The sequence below is a fragment of the Typopeltis vanoorti genome, chromosome 10 (genome assembly GCF_054136105.1).
Source record: "Typopeltis vanoorti isolate ZY-2024b chromosome 10, IOZ_Tvanoo_1.0, whole genome shotgun sequence".
In the NCBI taxonomy this organism is placed as follows: Eukaryota; Metazoa; Arthropoda; class Arachnida; order Uropygi; family Thelyphonidae; genus Typopeltis; species Typopeltis vanoorti.
In genome coordinates, this window is record NC_143558.1 from 98,880,835 (window position 1) to 98,901,727 (window position 20,893).

General features: G+C 36.1%; 1 protein-coding gene across 2 annotated transcripts in view; it reads left to right on the forward strand.

Annotated features, from left to right (window-relative positions):
• The window catches only part of LOC150102626 (ubiquitin thioesterase OTUB1), a 120,971-nt gene that overhangs the window by 36,710 nt on the left and 63,368 nt on the right, over positions 1-20,893 (forward strand). For both annotated transcript variants that reach the window (XM_090399018.1, XM_090399019.1), the window contains exon 4: positions 14,781-14,899. In XM_090399018.1, coding sequence (XP_090255144.1) covers positions 14,781-14,899 — 119 coding nt within the window. The remainder of the gene's footprint in view (positions 1-14,780; positions 14,900-20,893) is intronic.

Here is a 20,893-nt window from a genome sequence, read left to right on the forward strand (position 1 = left end):
CTCCCAACACCAGCAAAATTTGGTTGGCTTAAACTCCAACCAGTTTGTTCACATATAGTTCATCAACTACCATTATTTTTATACCACCTCCACTTGTATTGTCTAACTCTCAGAAGTTCAATATACATCCTCTGTTCAAAAAGAAACCGAACTTTTGATAGAAAATAAAACACAAGCCAATTATAATTATTAAAATCATTTATTTCAATCAATATACTCTCCCTCAGCTTCGAAACAGCATTTGGCACTGTCAATTAATTCGTTAAATGAGTTTTTTATTTTGGTTTTTGGGATACTGTTGAGGGTTGTGGTTACTGCCGCTTGAACATTTTCAATGGTGTCGTATCGCTTTCCTTTCATCAGTAAATGAAGTCAGGGTCAGAGAAAGAAGTCACAGGGTGCTAAGTCAGGTGAATATGGCAAGTGATATAGCACACAAACTTGGTTTTTGCTCGCAATGTTTGAATGATGAGATGGTGCATTATCGTACAAAAGTGACCAGCTGCCTGCATCACAATATTCATGCTGTACACAATGAATTCTCGCTATCAATCACTTCAAAACTTTGAGATAAAACTCACCATTGACTTTGGCCAGGCAGAATGAATTTTTTGTGGATAATGCTCTTGGAATCGTAGAAACAAATCAGCATTCTCTTTACTTTTGACATCTCCAAGCGAATATTTTTCGGATGCCCCTCTTCTGGTGGTCTCCACTTTGGCACTTTGTTTTGGGCTCATACTCAAAACACCACTTTTTGTCACCTCGTTCGTTTCAGGGAAGTTTGAGTCCTTACAAGCGGTTTTAATGAGGTCCTTGCAGTGTTCAATTTGATACATTTTTTGGTCGTTGGTCAACTTGTGGAGAACAAATCGCGAATTCAATTTACGAAGTCCCAAACTCTCGATCAAAATGTTGTGCACAGTTGATTTTGGAATCCCCAATTCATCTTCAATCAATCTCATGGACGATTTCTGGTTTTCTTTGATGAAATCATGCACTTTTTTGGATGTTAACTTCGCTCAGTACAGTTTTTGGACAGCTCAGCTTTTCGTCATCCTGAAGCGTCTCAATACCATTTTGAAATCGTTTCAACCACTCGTAAACTTGAATATGGGATAAGCATTCATCACCGTATGCTTTTTGAAGCATTTGATGTGTTTTGGTAAAATTTTTACCAAGTTTAACACAAAAGTCAATCTCAGCTCTCTGTTTGAAACTGATTTTCTGACCATTCGTCAAAACACACTGTCACTCTTGGCATTATAACTCAGCTTCTAATGAAACAAATGTCATAAATAGTTGATACAACACTAATGAAGGTTGCCACTTTCGACAACAAAAAGATACAACAGGTAGCACCACTAGTTTCTTCTATTTTCAAAAAGTTTGGTTTCTTTTTGGATGGAGGGTGTATGGTATTCTGGCAAATGCTTTTGCAAAATTAAAAAAAATGCCGTGTGTACGTTTTCCTTCAACTACTCTTGATACTTGATACAAATCATTCTCTACTGTAATGACATTACAGATTTGTAGTTTCCTGCAGATTTTCCCTGATGATTCAATACATCCTTGTACCTTGTCCTTTCCAACCATTATACCTAACTCCAGACTGCAGCTTTCCCTTTTTTACCTCTCTCCTTTCCCTCAACTCTGCGATGAGACAGAACTTTTATTTCCGAGTCTACTTTCCTGCATTTCTTTACTGTCATATATATTGTTTTATCTTGCTATATGCACGTGTAGAATGTGACTGTGATTTACATGCTGTGATGCTAATAGACAAGGTTGGGTGATGAACATAATTCATAACTTATTTTTAATGGTATTATAACATCAAATGAACTAAATTATAAAAAAAATGTGTATTAACTGGATTATATTTCACTGTATTTCAAATCAGCATCTTCAGGACACACTTACAGTCATTACACGGCAATCATTAAGTGAAACAACTCAAATTGTAACACCCAAAAGATCTCAAGTTCTAATTTGGCACTCTTTAATGTTGTAAAAAAAAGTATTAGAGCTATGTAGAAGTTGATCTCAAGATAACAGTCCCAAATGTTTGGTAAATTAACAACAATACTTGTTCAGGTTAGGAGAAATATTTATAGCCATGGCTGACTCTAAAAGTAATCTTTCTGACCTGTAACAACTTCTATATAGCGCATTGGTTTTCTTCCATCTAATCTTTTGTGAAGGGATGTCCAAAGCATGGTGTGCTAGTCCAGCTTTGCCATAATAATGGTAGCAAATGTATTTTTTATGTTATCCAAGACGGTTATTAACAGATTTTCTTGTATGTTCTTAGTAGGCCAAGTCAAAGCCTCAAAGTTCCATACAGTGTATGGAACTTCATACACTCCGGGTTATGCTAGGGGGGGGTGGAGTTTATCCTTAGGAGAGTGGATCAGCAGTTGCTAATTTAATAAGTGGTTTGATTGTGGTATGATGGTTATATTTTATTAGTACTTTGACCATCTTTTCAGATGTACCCCAGATGTAGGAAATAGGAATGGTGTTATGGTTTTGTTTGTGGAGGAGGAAGTAAGAGGGCCATGTAATATTTTATCTAGGATAAAATATTATTTGTAGGAGCTCTAACAATTGTCAGGAAAGTATGGCAAAGATATTTAGGTTCAGTGGAAAAAGTTGTATCAAATAGTCCTAGCTCTTTGTCTATTCATCTGTTCACTGGGTATCTGTAGATGCCGTATGGTCACTCCGATGCTCGGTGGTGTGCCACACCAGGTCTTGCCATATAGTTCTGTTGTATGCTTTTCTGGAGCCTTCAACTCTCTGAAGATCAGTCGCTCCACATGCACCATCCATCCATCCATCTCATTGATGGTCTATCCCTTTCTCTGTAACTGGAAAAAAATAGTAAACCATCTGAAAACCAGATGACTGATGTGTCAAGAAAAGGAAGACAGTAATTAGATTATTTTTCTACTGTAAAGTGAATTTTGCAGTGTTGACTGTTCAGGTAGGTAACAAAAGAATCCAAAGTGTCTTGTTCATGGGGACAAATGGCAAACACATCATCAACAAAACATAATCACATTAAGAGCTTGTATGTAGCTATGGTAAGTATTTTGTTTTTGAATTAAAGAGGGGGAAACTCATAGCAGTACCATTAATCTATTTGTAGATTTTTCCTTGCCATGTAAAGTAATCTGCATGCATAGTTAATTTGAAGATATCGGAAGGATATTAAATCTAGTTTCTATCAGTGGTACGTTAGTAAGTAAAGATGTTACATCAAAACTAACCATTATGTCTAAAATTTTAATTTGTCAACATTTTACTGACCAGATAGGCCTGCAACCTGGTATTCTATCACAAAGTCTGTTTCAAACTCTGTCAGTTCCCTTCTCACAGTCATTTCTCCCAGACACAGTTTCACTGGCTCAGGAGCATCATATTCCTCCAATTTATACTAGCTGTAAACACATGACATTGCACGATGCACTTTGCTCATGGGGGGGAGGGAAGCGTCCATCGATTTCTTTCCAAGTAATGTATAAGGCAGTTAATAAATATCTTTTTTATAATTTAATTCATTTGGTGTTGTAGTCTGGTTAAAATTAAGTTATGAATACTATTATGCTTTTTATGAACAGCACACACAAAATCACTAGAGTTAAAGATCGGTGCTATCAACATAAGAAGCCTGAATGGCAAAGAAATGGAGCTAGCTGAGGAATTAGATACGTACCAGATTGACATAATAGGGGTGACTGAAACAAAAAAGACAAAAACTGGTGAGATTTCTGAGCAATAAATACAAAATGTTATATTCAGGAAATGACAATCAAGGAAAAGGAGTAGCCATAGTATTCAACACTAAATACAAGGCTGATCTTCTTGAATGGCAGGCAGCCTAAAGTAGACTGAGGTGGGCTAATATCAGAATGGGGAATTGGACAATGAGACTAATTTGTGCACATTTTTATGTAGGAACATGGTGTTGGAGAGAAGAGGCGAGGAATAAGAAAAGTCTCATTGACTATGTTATTGTTAATAGTGATGTTTTCTCCCTGGTGCAGGACACCAGAGTGTACAGAGGATTTGAAATTGGAAGTGATCACTATTTAGTCTTGAGCAGGATAAAATTGAATTTCATATTGAAAAGAATAACATGTAAGAAAATTTTAAAATGAATAAAAGTTGAGCAGCTTTCAGATGTGAACTGTAGACTAAAATACACAAAGATTATTGAAGAAAAAATGAAAGAGTTTGAGTACAGGAACCAAACCTTGGAGATTCAGTGGCAAGCCATATCAAAAGTTCCTGGCAAATAAGTCAGCTTGTGCTCTTAGAGAATACAAAGACAAATGTAAGAAAGCTAAACACTGTGTAAAACTAGCTAAACAAAAGTCATGGGAGGATTTTGGCAGGAACATAGAAAATAAATATCAAGAAGGTGGCAAAATATTCTGGAGGTTGTTGAAGAAGCTTAGGAATGGAGGAAAGAGTGCTGTAAAAGGAGTTAGAGATGACAAAGGTGACATGAAAACGGAGAAAAAGATATCCTTAAAGTATGGAGTAATTACTTTGAAAAACTGCTAAATGAAACAAGCAGTGATGACAGCACAGTTGTAGAAAACACTGACTAGGCATGCAGTCTGGAATACATATCCATACTTGAAGTAGAAAAGCCATCAAAGGCGTGAAATGTGGAAAGGAGTAGATGATATTCGACCTGAAATGCTGAAGTATGGTGGTATAAAAGTCTTACAGTGCTGCACTGCATAGTTCAGAATGCCTGAACAGAAGGATGAATTCCTGATGATTGAAGTAGAGTTCTCATAGTACCCATACATAAAAAGGGAAATAAAACTGAATGTGAGAATTACAGAGGTATTTTCCTACTGAGTGTTCATGGTAAGATATATGCAAGTATACGTGAGAAACGGTTGAGAAGAACAAGCTGAATTCAGGTCATATGGAGGCTGTCAGGATCAGATCTTCACTTTACGACAAATAGTTGACAAATCATGGATATATAACAAAGATCTGTATTTAACTTTTGTCAATTTGGAAAAGGCATATGACAAGGTGCCAAGAGAGAAGTTATTCAATACGCTACTTTTATATAGTGTCAATGGGGCATTATATCAAGCAATACATAGTCTTTATTTGAATTGTAAATCAGCAGTTAGGATTGAAGGGAGTACAGGAAGATGGTTTAATGTTAAATCTGGTGTGAGACAAAGATGTACATTATCCCTCTGTTATTCATTATCTATATGGATCGCATTATGAAGGAAAGTGGTATTAATCATGATATCAAAATTGTAGATGTTAATGTCTGCTCTTTGCTTTATGAGGACGATGTTATATTTCTAAATAAATTTGCTACAAGTCTGCAAGATTCACTGACTAAATTGAATAACTGTTGTAATAGATATGGTATGGAAATCAGCGATAAAAAGACAAAAACAATGAAAATAGGCAGAATCATTGAAAATGTCAACTATGTTGTGAATGGAGAACCTGTGGAACAAGTAAAACATTTCAGCTATTTGGGCATGATTTTTACTGAAGATGATAAATTAAATATAGAAATAATCAACAGAACTAGCAAAGCTGGTATGGTAGGAAGTCAATTGAATAAATTCATATGGAATAAGAGCGAAATTAGTCGGAATACTAAATTAGCTGTATACAAGACAGTGTTCAAACCAGTTTTAACGTATGGATCTGAGAGCTGGGTCAGAAGTAAAACACTTGACCGAAGACTAGACACCGCAGATCTGAGAAGCCTGAGAAAGATTAGAGGCATGAACAGGTATCATTAATGGCAATATCATATTAAAAACGAGGATATTAGGAAAAAACTTGATGTTGTCAGCATCCAGGAATGCGTAAGCAGAGCTAATTTCAGGTAGTATGGTCACTTAAACTGAATGGGCGAGGAAAGATTAGCAAAACAAGTGTTCTCTTCCAGGTTGGCAGGAAAACGACCCAGAGGAAGACCAAGATATAGGTGGATTGATACGGAACAAATTGCCTTAGACAACAGAAATATAAGATTTGATAATGTTGGAGTCTTGACATGTAAGAAACTGATTTGGAGGAAAATTGTAGATAAGAAGTTAATAATGATGTAAATTTTTCATGTAGTACTATCATATCCTGTACACCCCTTGAGGGTACATGGCATGAATTTGATGGTGATGACTTATTTGGGCCTATGGTCCCGCAGAAGGTTCTACTAAGGTAGAAGTGGAGAAATTTTTTGATGCTTTAGAAAAAGCTACTGACACAATGAAAAAGTAAAAGTTGGTCCTTGTTGGGGATCTAAATAGCAGAGTAGGAAATGATTGTCAGACATTCAAAAATATTTTGGGAAAATTTTGAGAAAAGAGCAAAGTTAATAATAATGGCAAATACCTGTTGGATTTTTGCTAAGAAAATTTCTGAATAAGAAAAGTCTCATTCACTATGTTATTGTCGATAGTGATGTTTTCTCCCTGGTGCAGTACACCAGAGTGTACAGAGGATTTGAAATTGGAAGTGATCACTATTTAGTCTTGAGCAGGATAAAATTGAATTTCATATCGAAAAGAATAACATGTAAGAAAGTTTTAAAGCGAATAAAAGTTGAGTAGCTCTCAGATGTGAACTATAGACTAAAATAAGCAAAGATTATTGAAGAAAAAATTAAAGAGTTTCAGAACAGGAACCAAAACTTGGAGATTCAGTGGCAAGCATTGAAGAAAACCCTGATTGATTCAGCCAGAGAGCCATGTGGTGAGGTAGTCTGGAAGGATAGAAAAATCAGAACTCCATGTTGGACACAGGAAGTTAAAGAGGCAGTGAAAGAAAAGAAGAAAGCATATCAAAAGTTCCTGGCAAATAAGTCAGCTTTTGCTCTCAGAGAATATAGAGACAAATGTAAGAAAGCAAAACACTGTGTAAAACTAGCTAATCAAAAGTCATAGGAAGACTTTGGCAAGAACATAGAAAATAAATATCAAGATGATAGTAAGATATTCTAGAGGTTGTTGAAGAAGCTTAGAAATGGAGGAAAGAGTGCTGTAAAATGAGTTAGAGATGATAAAGGTTACATTAAATTGAAGAAAACGATATCCTTGAAGTATGGAGTAATTACTTTGAAAAATTGTTAAATGAAACGAGCAGTGATAGCACAGTGGTCAAAAACACTCAACAGGCATACAGTCAGGAATTCATATCCATACTTGAAATAGAAAAAGCCATCAAAGGCTTGAAATGTGGAAAGGCAGCAGGAGTAGATGATATTCGACCAGAAATGCTGGTGTATGGTTGTATGAAAGTCTTACAGTGGCTACGCTGCATAGTTCAGAAAGCCTTTACAGAGGGACGAATTCCCAATGATTGGAGTAGCGCTCTAATAGTATAATAAGGGAAATGTATAAAAAGGAAAATAAAACTGAATGTGAGAATTAGAGGTATTTCCCTACTGAGTGTTCCTGGCAAGATCTATGCAAGTATACTTGAGAAATGGTAGAAAAGAATTGTGGAAGAAAAACTTGAGGAAGAACAAGCTGGATTCAGGCCAAATAGAGGCTGTCAGGATCAGATCTTTACTTTACGACAAATAGTTGAGAAAGCATGGGAATATAACAAAGATCTGTACAGGTAACCCTCATATAACGCGGTACTTATACAATGCGGTCTAAAATTGTAGTAACCCTTGTTGAATGCAGTATTTATACAACACGGTTCCGATAAAAACACGGTTTACAAATTGTAGTAACCTTTATCTTTTCATATGTTTTTCACTGTGCCACTTAAAAATCAAATTTTATCTTCGTTAAATTTGTGTCTGCTAGTATTGAGCAGATAGTTATAAGTAGCAAATTTATATTAGGGGAAATACCCTTTAGCATGCATGTACCTCAATTGTTTACCATATGAAATGTTTATTGTTGAAAATTGTTCTCATTTCTGCATGGAAAGTGCATTAAAAATCATAAGTGTGTTCATCTCAATCTGGGCACTTTATTTTCTGGTGAGTTACATACAATATGTAATGCTTGCTTTTTTTGTGTAAAAAATTATTTTTATAGTAATGGCCAAAAACCGCAACGAAAGGGAAAACCAACATTGAAAATAAAATTAATTTCTCTCGAAGAAAAATATTCAGTCTTGGATCGGTTGAAAAATGGAGAAAAACCAGGAGTTTTTGCAGGGACTTTGAATTTAAATGAATCAACAATTTGAACAATCAAACAAAATGAACATAAAATCCGGGAAAGTGTTTATTGCTGGGTCAACTATAAGTGCAAAGCACGTTGCTCGTGTATGCGATATTCTAATGGCAAAATGGAGAAATCTCTAATGATTTCGATAGAAGATTGCACCTCAAAAGAAAATTCCTATGGATGGAAATCTTATTAAACAAAAAAAAACTCAAAGTTTATAAACATTTATAGTACAGACCAGGTGTTCAGTGTGGATGAATCCTGGTTATATTGGAAAAAAGTGCATAAACGCACCTATATTTCAAAAAATGAAAGATTAGCTCCTGGATTCAAAGTTTCCAAAGACAGAATTACTGTACTGTTTTGTAGTAATGCATTAGGTGATTACATGACAAAACCAGTGTTTATTAACCAATCCTCAAATCTTCGTGCTATGAAAGATTAAAATATGCACTATTTTATTTTGCCTAAAACATTTATGCATATTGTGCAATGAAATTTAAGTAAAATTTCTAATTTTTATACTTTTATACTATATATTTGTTTTATAATTTATGTTTTCTTAACTTACATGAATTATCTAAATTAAATAAAAATATTTTTTGTTAGATACGTCATTGTGTTTATATAATTAAAAAAAAAAAAAAACAATTTTGGAACATAACCCTACTTTTTCTATGTGATCCGAGACTCGCATAATGCGATTTATATAATGCGGCATTTCTGCAGAACCTAATATCCGTGCTATACGAGGGTTACCTGTATTTAAGTTTTGTCAATCTGGAAAAGGCATATGACAAGGTGCCAAGAGAGAAGCTATTCAGTACGCTACAGTTATATGTGGTGTCAATGGGGCATTATATCAAGCAATTCTTAGTCTTTATTTGAGTTGTAAGTCAGTAGTTAGAATTGAAGGAAGTACAGGAAGATGGTTTAATGTTAAATCTGGTGTGAGACAAGGATGTACATTATCCCCTCTGTTATTCATTATCTATATGGATCACACATTATGAAGGAAAGTGGTATTAAATATGATATCAAAATTGGAGATGTTCAGCTCTTTGCTTTATGTGGATGATGTTATACTTCTAAATAAATCCGCTACAAGTTTGCAAGATTCCCTGACTAAATTGAATAACTGTTGTAATAGATATGGTATGAAGGTCAGCAATAAAAAGACAAAGACAATGAAAATAGGCAGAATCATTGAAAATGTCAACTTTGTTGTGAATGGAGAACCTGTGGAACAAGTAAAACATTTCAGCTATTTGGGCACGATTTTTAGTGAAGATGGTAAATTCAATATGGAAATAGACAATAGAATCAACAAAGCTGGTATGGTAGGAAGTCAATTGAATAAATTCATATGGAATAAGAGAGAAATTAGCCGGAACACTAAGTGTTCAAACCAGTTTTAACTTATGGATCTGAGAGTTGGGTCAGAAGTAAAACACTTGACCAAAGACTAGAGCCCGCAGATATGAGAGTCCTGAGATAGATTAGAGGCCTGAACGGATGTCATCAATGGCAATACCATATTAAAGACGTGGATATTAGGAAAGAACTTGACATTGTCCACATCTAGGAATGCGTTGGTAGAGCTAATTTCAGGTGGTATGGTCACTTAAACAGAATGGACGAGGAAAGATTAGCAAAACAAGTGTTCTCTGCCAGGTTGGCAGAAAAACGACCCAGAGGAAGACCAAGATATAGTTGGATTGATATGGTACAAAGTGCCTTAGAACTGTGTTACAAAGTGACGATAGAAATATAAGATCTGATAATGTTAGTCTTGACAAGTAACAGACTAATTTGGAGGAAAATTGTAGATAGGAAGTTAGTAATGATGTAAATTTTTCATGTAGTACTGTCATATCCTGTACGCCCCTTTAGTGTAAATGTCAGGAATTTGATGATGATGATGAACAGCACTGCAGTTGTTGATTTGCATTTACAGCAGATGTCATAATGCCTAGAATTCATCAGTCTTGAATGATATATCCTTAATTTTGTAAGAGTTCAGTTAACACAGTTTGCTTTGTGAAACTGAAATCTTACACAGATAACTGAGGAGACTATTATATATTCTGCCAGGAAGAAGAGAATTGACCCAATCTCCATTCTTCACTTTTGCATGATGTGACTTGTTAATAGAAATCCAGCTGGATACAAATGAATGAGAATGGGTTAGTAATTTAGAACTCATCAGCCAAGTTGAATTTTGTACTTGCTTAAATCCCACACTGTGCATGCACACAGACACACACACAAATATGTTAGTGAAACACGATTAGTTTCATGACAACTAGGACATCACTCAGTTATAATACTCCTGCTGTTTGAGAACTCGAGTGAAAAGTGAAAATTCAGTTCCGACAATCTTGGATTCATCAGAATTAAATTGGCCCTATCATTAGAAGCAGCATCAGAAAGTGAGGGTGCTGATAGCAGAGGAATTATAAAAATGACATGTGGACATATTTGGCATTAGTGAGACAAAAGAAGCAGTCAGTTGAGATTGTTCTAAATATGAACTGGCTGCTGCCATTTGCCAGCTGATTGTTGGTGTAATCAGTAGCAGGGATATTCAGTTTATAATGTAAATCAATAAGTTGCTAATGAATGGTTAAAGCTGGATACCATGTGAATTTGCTCTGCTATTTTTGTTTAATTTCACACATGATTTTTGTATGTTGAATTTATATATTTACTACTGAAATTAAACTACATATATGTGATGAGTATTATTATATGATACTCATATACAGTTACACCCGAGTTATGTAAGTAATGCGTTTGTAAACCTTTATGTAAGTCATATTTGTAAATTACATACATACAATAAAATGTTCAGTGGCTACTCGTACCGCTGTCTTACATTAATTTTTTTGCCATTAATCAGATATTTTTCATTTTTGGGGTGATTTAAAAAATTCAATTATAAAAAAATTTATCAATTGTATTTGAATAATATATATACTGTAAATTTGAGAGTATGAAAAATACATAATATAAAAGAATATGAAAACAAACTGAAATATTCACTTTTCAAATAAAAAAAATGTCTTGTGACAGCTAAGCTGGCTGTTTTAAGGAATGTTGTTCTGCGAGAAGTTTTACCCCTTTTGATGTTGAAGGCGTAGTCGGGGTCGTCTGAGTTGTCATCTTGACTTTGTTGTGAACGGCATCTCACAAACATGTCTAGAGTAGATTGTCCTCTTGCCTCTTGTCCTCATAGATGGCCTTGTAGCTAGACATATCGGAATAGATACGGTGGCTAACATTTTCAAACCACTCGGTGTTCAGATCCATCAATTCTAATTTTGCCAATACCATGTCTATCAAGTTAAAAAGCTCAGCTAGTCCCTTTGTTGTAAATTTCTTTGTGTCTGTTGGTTCAATCAGTTTAATATTTTCTTCGGAATGCTTCCAACTGAATAAAGTCATCATTAGTTAGCTCTTCATCGTGATTCAAAAGAAGCTCGTTAATGTCACTGTTATCCACTAATTATCCACCAGCTCTAATTGCTGTGCCAGTTGCGCGCACACACACACACACACACACATCTCCGTCACCTGCTGTAATGCTTGTTTCAACTCAGCACCCATATCAGTCATTGTTTGCTCTCCTTCCGTGAAACGCTTAAAATTATAGACCTTCTCCTGGATAATCAGTAAACTTAACAGTATCCACTTCTGTGTCAGATCGTTGATCCAGTGAGACAACGATTTCTCCATCTCTGATATCAGGCCCTGCCCCTTCTTGGTAATAATTGTGCCATTCAATGCTACCACACCTTTCGTGCTTTCAACAATGCTAACTTTATCCTTCACTATTGTATTCACTGTCAAAATAGGTAGATTTATTTCCCGAGCTATTGTTGATAGAATTTTCCCACCTTCATACATACGAATTATTTTCAACTTTTCTTCTAAAGTAATTGCAGACCTTTGTTTTTCAGATTTATTACCAACTCATTCGGTTTTGCATTTGCATTCCATTTTAAGGATAAAAAAACAATGAAACTAGCAGTGATAACAAGTGACTGAGCTAACCGCTCAAGGCATCTATTAACTACTGCAAAAGCTGCCAAAGACGCACCTGCGTAAAGCTGCAGACATGCTCATATGCGCTAGTAGATTTATTACATAACTGTGGATTTACATAAGTCGCTTGTTATGTAACTCGAGGTGTAACTGTATACTGTATATAATATTTTTGATTCTGGAGACTACTAAATGAAGCAAGTAGTGTAGGAATGCAGTCAGGAATACATATCCATACTTGAAATAGAGATTCATCAAAAACATGAAATGTGGAAAGAACAGCTAGAGTAGATGAAATTAAGCCAGAAATGCTCCAATATGGAGGTATAAAAGATTTACAGTGGCTGTAAAGATGTATAGATGAGTAAGTCTGAAATCATTGGGTCATAACTTTTGTGTCCCCCCCCCCTCCCCCCCCCCCAAAAAAAAAGATATTAGGTGTTGTCTTGCTAATGCTAAACTTGGTTATGTTATGATCTGGGACTGTTTCCTCTCTTCTATAAGAATGATTAATATTGATTAAAATTGAAGGTGTATTATATAAAGAAATTTTGAAACAAATGCAATAAATATACTGTTTTCTGGAACTCGGTTTTTTTTTTTTTATTATTATGTGACTCCTTACCAACATACATTTCTTACCCTGTGAACTAAGGGTTAAATAATCAGATTCCTGGCTCAAGGTGAGCTCATACAAGGAAATAAGAATTGTTTGCCAATTAACGACATTCACAACCAAGCAATCAACAGAAGACATGAATCCACAGTCTGCTGTAAAGCAGTCTGTGGATTCAAAATAAAAAATAAAGAAAAAGAAAACTTTGGTAAAACTTGTTTGTTGAGATGTGAACTTGCTATTTACTGCTGTCAAAACATGCTGCTTTTGCAGAAATGAAGTAAAAGTGGTGGAATGAACAGTTTACAGCCAAAATGTAACAAACTTCTGGATATTTCTTTATAAAGGAATTTAGTTCTCAGCTGTTAGTTAACATTTGAATTTTGTAGATGTCTGAAACAATTCTATAGACTATACTTCACTTAACAGACACTATACAATACTACTGAACAGTCCTGATTAAAGCCTCATAGGCACAATGCTACTCTAAAGGAAATTCAAAGTGACAAATTCAAGTAACAACAAAATATCCTGTGAAACAGTGAAATTTTTGGTCTGTGTTCACCCCCACAGAATGGTAACAAAGTATTGCCATTGGGACTTAACAAAAATTTTTCAAAGAATTAAAATAGGCTGTAATTTCAGTGAAGAATCTGAAAACCCTTAGTTGGAAAAAATGTGCCATTTGAGAGAATGGACTAAAAATTGGAACACTTGTTAGATGTGTATACACACATCCAAATACAAGTTCAGTTATATGAGGTGCGGCAATAAATAATGCAGCTGCATGCACTTATTTAATAACTACATCATTAATTATACATTGATTACTTCTTAAACTTTCACCAGTTGCTTGTCAAATTACATTCACAGTGTCTAGTTATAAATTTTAATTTTTTTTTTACTTTGTTGCAATTACTAGATAAATTAATGGACAATTTGTAAATATCACAATTCTTGTGAAATTGAAGAAAATATATACCAAAAGTACCATTTATTATATAATGCTTAAGAAAATGACCTTTCTAGAGCTCATACATTTGAATGCACAAGAGGTTTTCAGAAGGAGTAGAGATGTAGAAGATGAACAAACTTACCTATCTAATTATATGAAAATATGAAAACTTATGAAAATATGGAAAAAGTGAAATCTTGTGAGAGCTGATCATGATTTAAGCATCAGAATATCAGAGGATTAGAATATGGAAAGAAATAAATGGTGAGACAAATTTTAACAGCAAATTTGGACATAAAAAAGTGCATGTAAAAATTGTTCCTGGCATGAAGAGGATAACTAGGTAAAAATGGTTCCAAAGATGAATTTCCAAATCCAAAAAAAAATAAATAAATAAATAAATACCAACACTGAAGCTTACTAATAAGATCTTTTCTTAAGCAGTTTTTTTTCTTTTCTTTAAAGCCATCAATTGACAATTATTTGTAGAAATCCACAAGAAAATGGCAGTTACTAAAAGCAGTCTCACAAATTGACTTCAGGGGAGTACTTTGAATCCTGTAAGACTTATGTGGAGCATTGTTGCTTCCAGTGGGAATTCATTTGAAGTGAGAATAGCATATGGATATAATTATTACAGTTTTTTGAAAATTAGTCTTTTTATTTAATAGTTACACTTTGTATTCTAGGATTTGGAAATTCTAGGATTTGCCTCCTTTAGAATATGAAAATTAGGTCCAAGAACATGCACATCTACAGTCTTAAAAAAACAGATATACCACTAATTGAAAATCTGTTAGGGAAGGTGAAATGAGAGAGACTTTGCAGAAGATTCTTTTTTGTTCTATTAGTTGAGGCATGTATTCTGATGTTTCTGAGGCTTTGCAGTCCATTTTGTTCTATTAATTCAGTAATTTTTTAAAAATTGTTTTTCTCTTATGACCTTTGGTTTCCATATTATCAGGATCTTAGAAGCAAGTATCAACACCTTAGGAGAACTCGACCTGATGGGAATTGTTTCTTTCGTGCTTTCAGTTTTGCTTATTTAGAGAGTCTGCTAAGTGATAAACAAGAATACCAAAGGTAATTTTTAAAAATTAATATTTTTGTACATCTTGATATGTGGTTTTATTTTTCTGCAGTTGTTAGGACGTAATATTGAAGCACGTGAAGTGCACCATTTATTAACTCAGCTGACATTTTTATCTAATTTTATTTTTAAATCATACAAGTTGTCATAACATTACTGTACTATTTTATTAGCTAAAAGATGTGGATTTAACCAAGTATATGCATTTATACTGTTAACTAAGCATATAAATTTATATTTTATTTTTACTTTTATAAAGTCCATGTTGTTTTGCGACCATCAGAGTATCACAGGAACTTATGTAATTCAAGATTATTTAATGGATTACTATTTTTTTTTTTTTTTTTTTTTTTGAAGTATCTCTGCTTTAAAATATAGCACCCAAATTATTTTCAAATTATTTAGGCATGCCTTTTGTTTTCTTAAATACAATCTGATTAGTATTTTTTCTCTGTCTTTACTTTTTAAAAAAAAAACATCCAAGTTTCTGATATGAATTTATTTTTATTTGGATATTGTAGCATGAAAGGGTAACTTTATAAAGTGTTAAGTATAAAACTGCTGTTGCATTGTATTCACATATTTAATCTTAGAGCTTTAATTACAAACATTGAAAATAAACAATAAATTATTATTATTATTATGGGTATCTTTATGGAGTCAGTAGACTCATCGCGGGAGACCCAAACTATCAAAACAATATCTATCATATCTCTTCTTGAATTCATTTACAGACGATGCATTCCACTTATTTACCACCCTCCAGGTGAAAAACCTCGTTCTCACACCCTTGTTAACCACACTTTCCTTAATTTCCAGGGATGACCTCTTGTTCTTCCATCACTATCACACAGCTGAAACATTTCCCCTGCATCAATCTTATAAAAACCTTTTAGTAATTTAAATGTTTCTATCATATCCTCTCTTGTCTGCCTATGACCTTTCCTCTGGAATACATAAGCTCTCAATCTGTCAATGTAGGGAACATTGTTTACATCACTCACCAACTTAGTCACTCTCTCCTCTGAACCCTCTCCACAACCTCCTCATCTCCAAGGAATCCAGGTGACCAGACCTGAGCACAGTAATCCAAATGTGGAAGTATCAACGCTTTATCTCTAGATGTTAGTGTGTTCCTCATTAACCAAGCAATCCTATGTGCAAGCAGTTTTATAAGCTAGGTTTTTAATCCTTTTTTTCCCAAGCAAGCAAACAGACAAGTAAGTCAAGTTTGCAACTGAACATAGTTCAGGTCTGAGGCAACTTGTGGTAGAGGTGGAGTAAGCTCTGATCACTTTCCTTAGTATTTCACCTAATGCAAAGCACATCCCCTTGCAGAGATGTATGATGCTATGAATTGTTTAGGTAAAAAATACTAAGGAAAGTGATCAGAGTTACCACCCTCCAGGTGAAAAACCTCGTTCTCACACCCTTGTTAACCACACTTTCCTTAATTTCCAGGGATGACCTCTTGTTCTTCCATCACTCCACCTTTACCAGACCTCAACTATGTTCAGGCGCAAACTTGACTTTGATGGGCGAAAGGACTTATATAAGATGGATGGGTTGCATTTGAATGGAGTTGGTGTATGGAGACTTGAAAGAGTGTTGATGAATGATGTGGAAGTGGATGTACAGACTCAGGGAAACTAGATTTATTAAGAGGGGGGGGGAGTAGATATGCAGACTTTAGGCAGGCAGTTAAGTGTATGAATGAGTATATTGTGCCCGAGCGAGTACGACGGACAACAAATCAGAATGGGATAGTTAGTATAAGGCATCAAAGTAGGGATGGGACAAATGGGCTTCTGCGATTCATGTACACTAATGCCATGAGTATTAGGAACAAGAAGGAAGAGTTTTTGGCCATGGTTGGCACTTCCAGGCCACAGGTTGTCGGTATTAGTGAAACATGGCTGACAGAAGATGATAAAGCTAGTGGGATTGAATGCGACAGGTATAGCGTGTTCAGGAGTGACAGGGTGAATAGAAAGGGGGGAGGAGTGTTATTGATGATAGCTGATGAGCTTCAGCCAAGGAGTATAGAAGTTGAACTGCATGATGGGGAAAAAAGCACATTTGAGGCTGTTTGGTGTGAGATAGAATCTAGCAGAACAAAATATACAATTGGGTGCTGCTATAGACCGGGTGATGGAGTGGATGGTGGGGATAGTATGCATAAGCAAATAGAAGAAATGAGTGGAAGGAGGGTAATTATTATGGGTGATTTCAATTATGGTAACATTGATTAGAAAGAGGAGAGGGCACATGGGAGGAAGGAATTGGATTTTATGCGGTTATTAAGGGACAACTATCTACGGCAACATGTATTGGAAAATACCGGGGGGCAGAGAGTGCTGGACCTAGTAATTGCAACCGAGAATGTGGCTGTAACGAACATGACCATGTTGCCACCAATCGGTGAGAGTGACCATAAGGTCATGACTTGGGAGGTGGCTAAAGGAGTCGAATTTACAATTAAGACAGGGTACATGTGGAATTACCGGGCTGGTAAGTATGACAAGCTTAGGTGTGTGCTTGGCTTGATGCCATGGCATGTAAAACTGCAACGGCTGGATGTTGATAGTGCATGGGAGGTGGTTAAGAACTGTTTGCAGGAGGCAATGGTTGACTGTATACCAAGAGTCCGAATAATAAATCAAGTAGGGGTTAAATGGATGAATAACACTATTAAGCTTGAGCTGCAAAAAAAGAAACAATTGTGGAGGGAATTTAAGGAGAAGGGTGACCATCAGGCGCAGGAACAGTATAAAGCTCAGGCCAGGATGGTAACAAGGGTGGTAAGAAAAGCAAAAGCAGATTACGAAAGGAAATTGGCCACGCAACCTAAAGAGAATCCCAAACAGTTTTTTCAATATGTTGCAAGTAAAAGGAAAAATGCTCATGGTAGAATGATCTTAAAAAATGCTGAGGGTAGGGAGGTAACCGAATCAGTCGATATTGTGGAATTACTGAGCAAGCACTTTGCAAGAGTATATCATCCAGGTGGTGACTTTGCAGGAATGGAAGAACCAACAGCTTATACTGGAATTGTGATGAATGAAGTAGAGGTAACTAGTCTATTACAGAACCTCAATGTCAATACATCTGTGGGATTGGATGGTATACCAGCTCGTGTCGTAAGTGAAGAGGCCAAAGAATTGTCAGTGCCCTTGACCATTTTGTTTAATTTGAACCTCAGGACTGGGTCAGTCCCAAGGGGGTGGAAAGAGGGGAAAATAGTCCCACTGCACAAAGGTGGTTTCAAGGCTGCTGTTGAAAATTACCGGCCAATCAGCATAACAGGAATCATTATCAAGGTCTTAGAGAAAATAGTCAAGAGGAAAATACAAGATTGGATAGAAGAAAATGGGATACTGTATCGGGGACAGCATGGTTTTGTGAAGGGTAGGTCATGCCTCATTAACTTGCTCACGTATTATAACACAGTGACGGCTGAACTGGATAAGGGTAATGGGTTTACAGTGATTCTACTGGACCTTGCTAAGGCCTTTGACAGGATACCACATGGAATTCTAATCAGTAAATTGCAGCATATGGGAATGGACATAGGGTTGGTGAGATGGATTGGAGGGTGGTTGACGGAGAGATATCAGAGAGTGGTTTACTCAGGAGTAGAGTCCACAAGACAGCCTGTGACTAGTGGTGTGCCACAAGGATCTGTTCTTGGACCACTGCTGTTTAATTTGTTCATAAATGATATAGGAAAGGATCTGAGAGGAACAGTTCATTTGTTTGCGGATGATGCGAAGTTGGGTAGGGCAATAGTGAATGCAGATGACGTCAAAATTTTGCAGGATGATTTGGATAGATTGGACGTCTGGGCTAAGGAGAATGGATGTCAATTTAATGTGGCAAAATGTAAGGTTATGCATTTTGGGGTAAAAAGATTGGCAGCAGTTTACTGCATTGGTGGAACTGTGCTCCAGGAAATTGATGAGGCACGAGATTTAGGAGTGTTGGTGGATAAGGAATTGAAATTTAGGGGACACATTGCAAAAGTGGCCAAATCAGCTCATCAAATCACTTGGTTGCTGAAGAATACGTTGACAAGCAGGTTATTGTTCCTCTGTATCGAGCCTTGATAACACCCCCTCTAGACTACTGTGCTCAGATTTGGTCACCTAGGTTTCTTCTTGATGGGGAGGAGGTGGAGAGGATCCAGAGGCGAGTGACCAAGATGATAGCAGGTCCGTGGAATGAACCGTATGAGAACTGGTTGAGGATTTGTGGGTTGCAAAAATTGGTTGATAGGCAGAGGAGGGGAGATATGATTGAGACATTCAAATTACTGAAGGGTTTCTATAAAATTAATTCAGAAGATATTTTTGAGAACAGGGCTGGTTGTGGGAGGACTAGGGGACATCCATGGAAACTGCGCAAAAGTGTGGTTAGTAAAGGTGTTAGAGCTGGGTTCTTTACTTTTAGAGTAGTGAATGAGTGGAATGCGCTCCCTGAGTCTGTGGTGGATGCTGTGACAGTGAATGAGTTTAAGGCGAGGTATGATAGATATTGTATGAATGTCAAATAGTTGTGATGAATATGATTTGGGGCCTCCCTCGATGAGTCTAATGACTCCCTGGAGTTGCCCGTAATAATAGTAATAGTAATAATATTTGTCTTTGCTTACTTGAGAAAAAGGATTAAAACCTAGCTTATAAAATTGCTTGGTATCTTTAACATAGTATACCCAAGGTAAAAAACTTTCTACATTTTACTCTCATCCTGAGATTTTTATTTAATAAGGTCAAAGCACCTTGTGGCAACTTGTTTAGGTAAAATTTATAAGCCCTGCATTACTTCAACCTTGGCATTTTGGGGTCTGGCTCCTACTAATGAGACTGAAATAAAGGTTGATACCGGTCTGGGTAGTGGCCCTTGTCTTTAATGCATAGCATCATACATCTCCACAAGGGAATGGGCTTTGCATTAGGGGGAAATACTAAGGAAAGTGATCAGAGCTTACTCCACCTTTACCACGAGTTGCCTCAGACCTGAACTAAGTTCAGGCACAAACTTAACTAACTTGTCTGTTTGCTTACTTGGGAAAAAGGATTAAAACCTAGCTTATAAAATTGCTTAATATCTTTAACATAGTATACCCAAGGTAAAAAACTTTCTACACTTTAGCAATGTGTCCCCTGAACTTCATCTCCCTATCCACCAACACCCCTAAGTCCCCAGCCTCATCAATCTCTTGTTTTCCATCAATGTAGTACACAGCTGGTAATCTTTTAATCCCAAAATGCATAACTTTACACATTGAACTGACATCCATTGCCTTTTGCCCATTTTGCCAGCTTATTTAAATCATCCTGCAAACTCTCAACATCAGCCTGACTTTTTATTGTGCTACCTAACTTTGCATCATTGGCAAACAACCGAATATCTCCCTTTAAGCCATTTCCTATATTATTTATGTACAAATTAAACAAAAATGGCCCAAGCACAGAGCCCTGAGGCACACCACTGGTCACCTGCTTCGTCCTGGACTCTGCTCCTCCATACACTACCTTCTGGTATCTCTCCCCGAGCCATTTTCCTGTCCATATCACCAGTTTAGTATCCATCCCCATCTGCTCCAATTTGTGGAATGGTATTCCATGGGGTATCCTGTCAAAAGCCTTAGCAAAATCCAGAAGTACCATTGTAGCCATTTAGTTTGTCCAACTCAGATATCATTCTAATATAAAAAGTTAATAAATTGCTAAGGCAGAATCGACCTTTAACAAAACCATGTTGGCCCCTATAGAGTATCATATCCTGATCCACCCATTCTTGAATTTTGTCTTTAACCAACTTTTCCAATACTTTTACCACTACTCCTGAGATGGTGATTGGTCTGTAATTAACTTCCACAGTTTTAGAGCCACCCTTATGCAAAAGTACCACTTTGCCTAACTTCCACTTCCTAGGGACCATACCAGAGTTCAAACTTAAATTAAATATCCAAGTAAGAGGGGTTG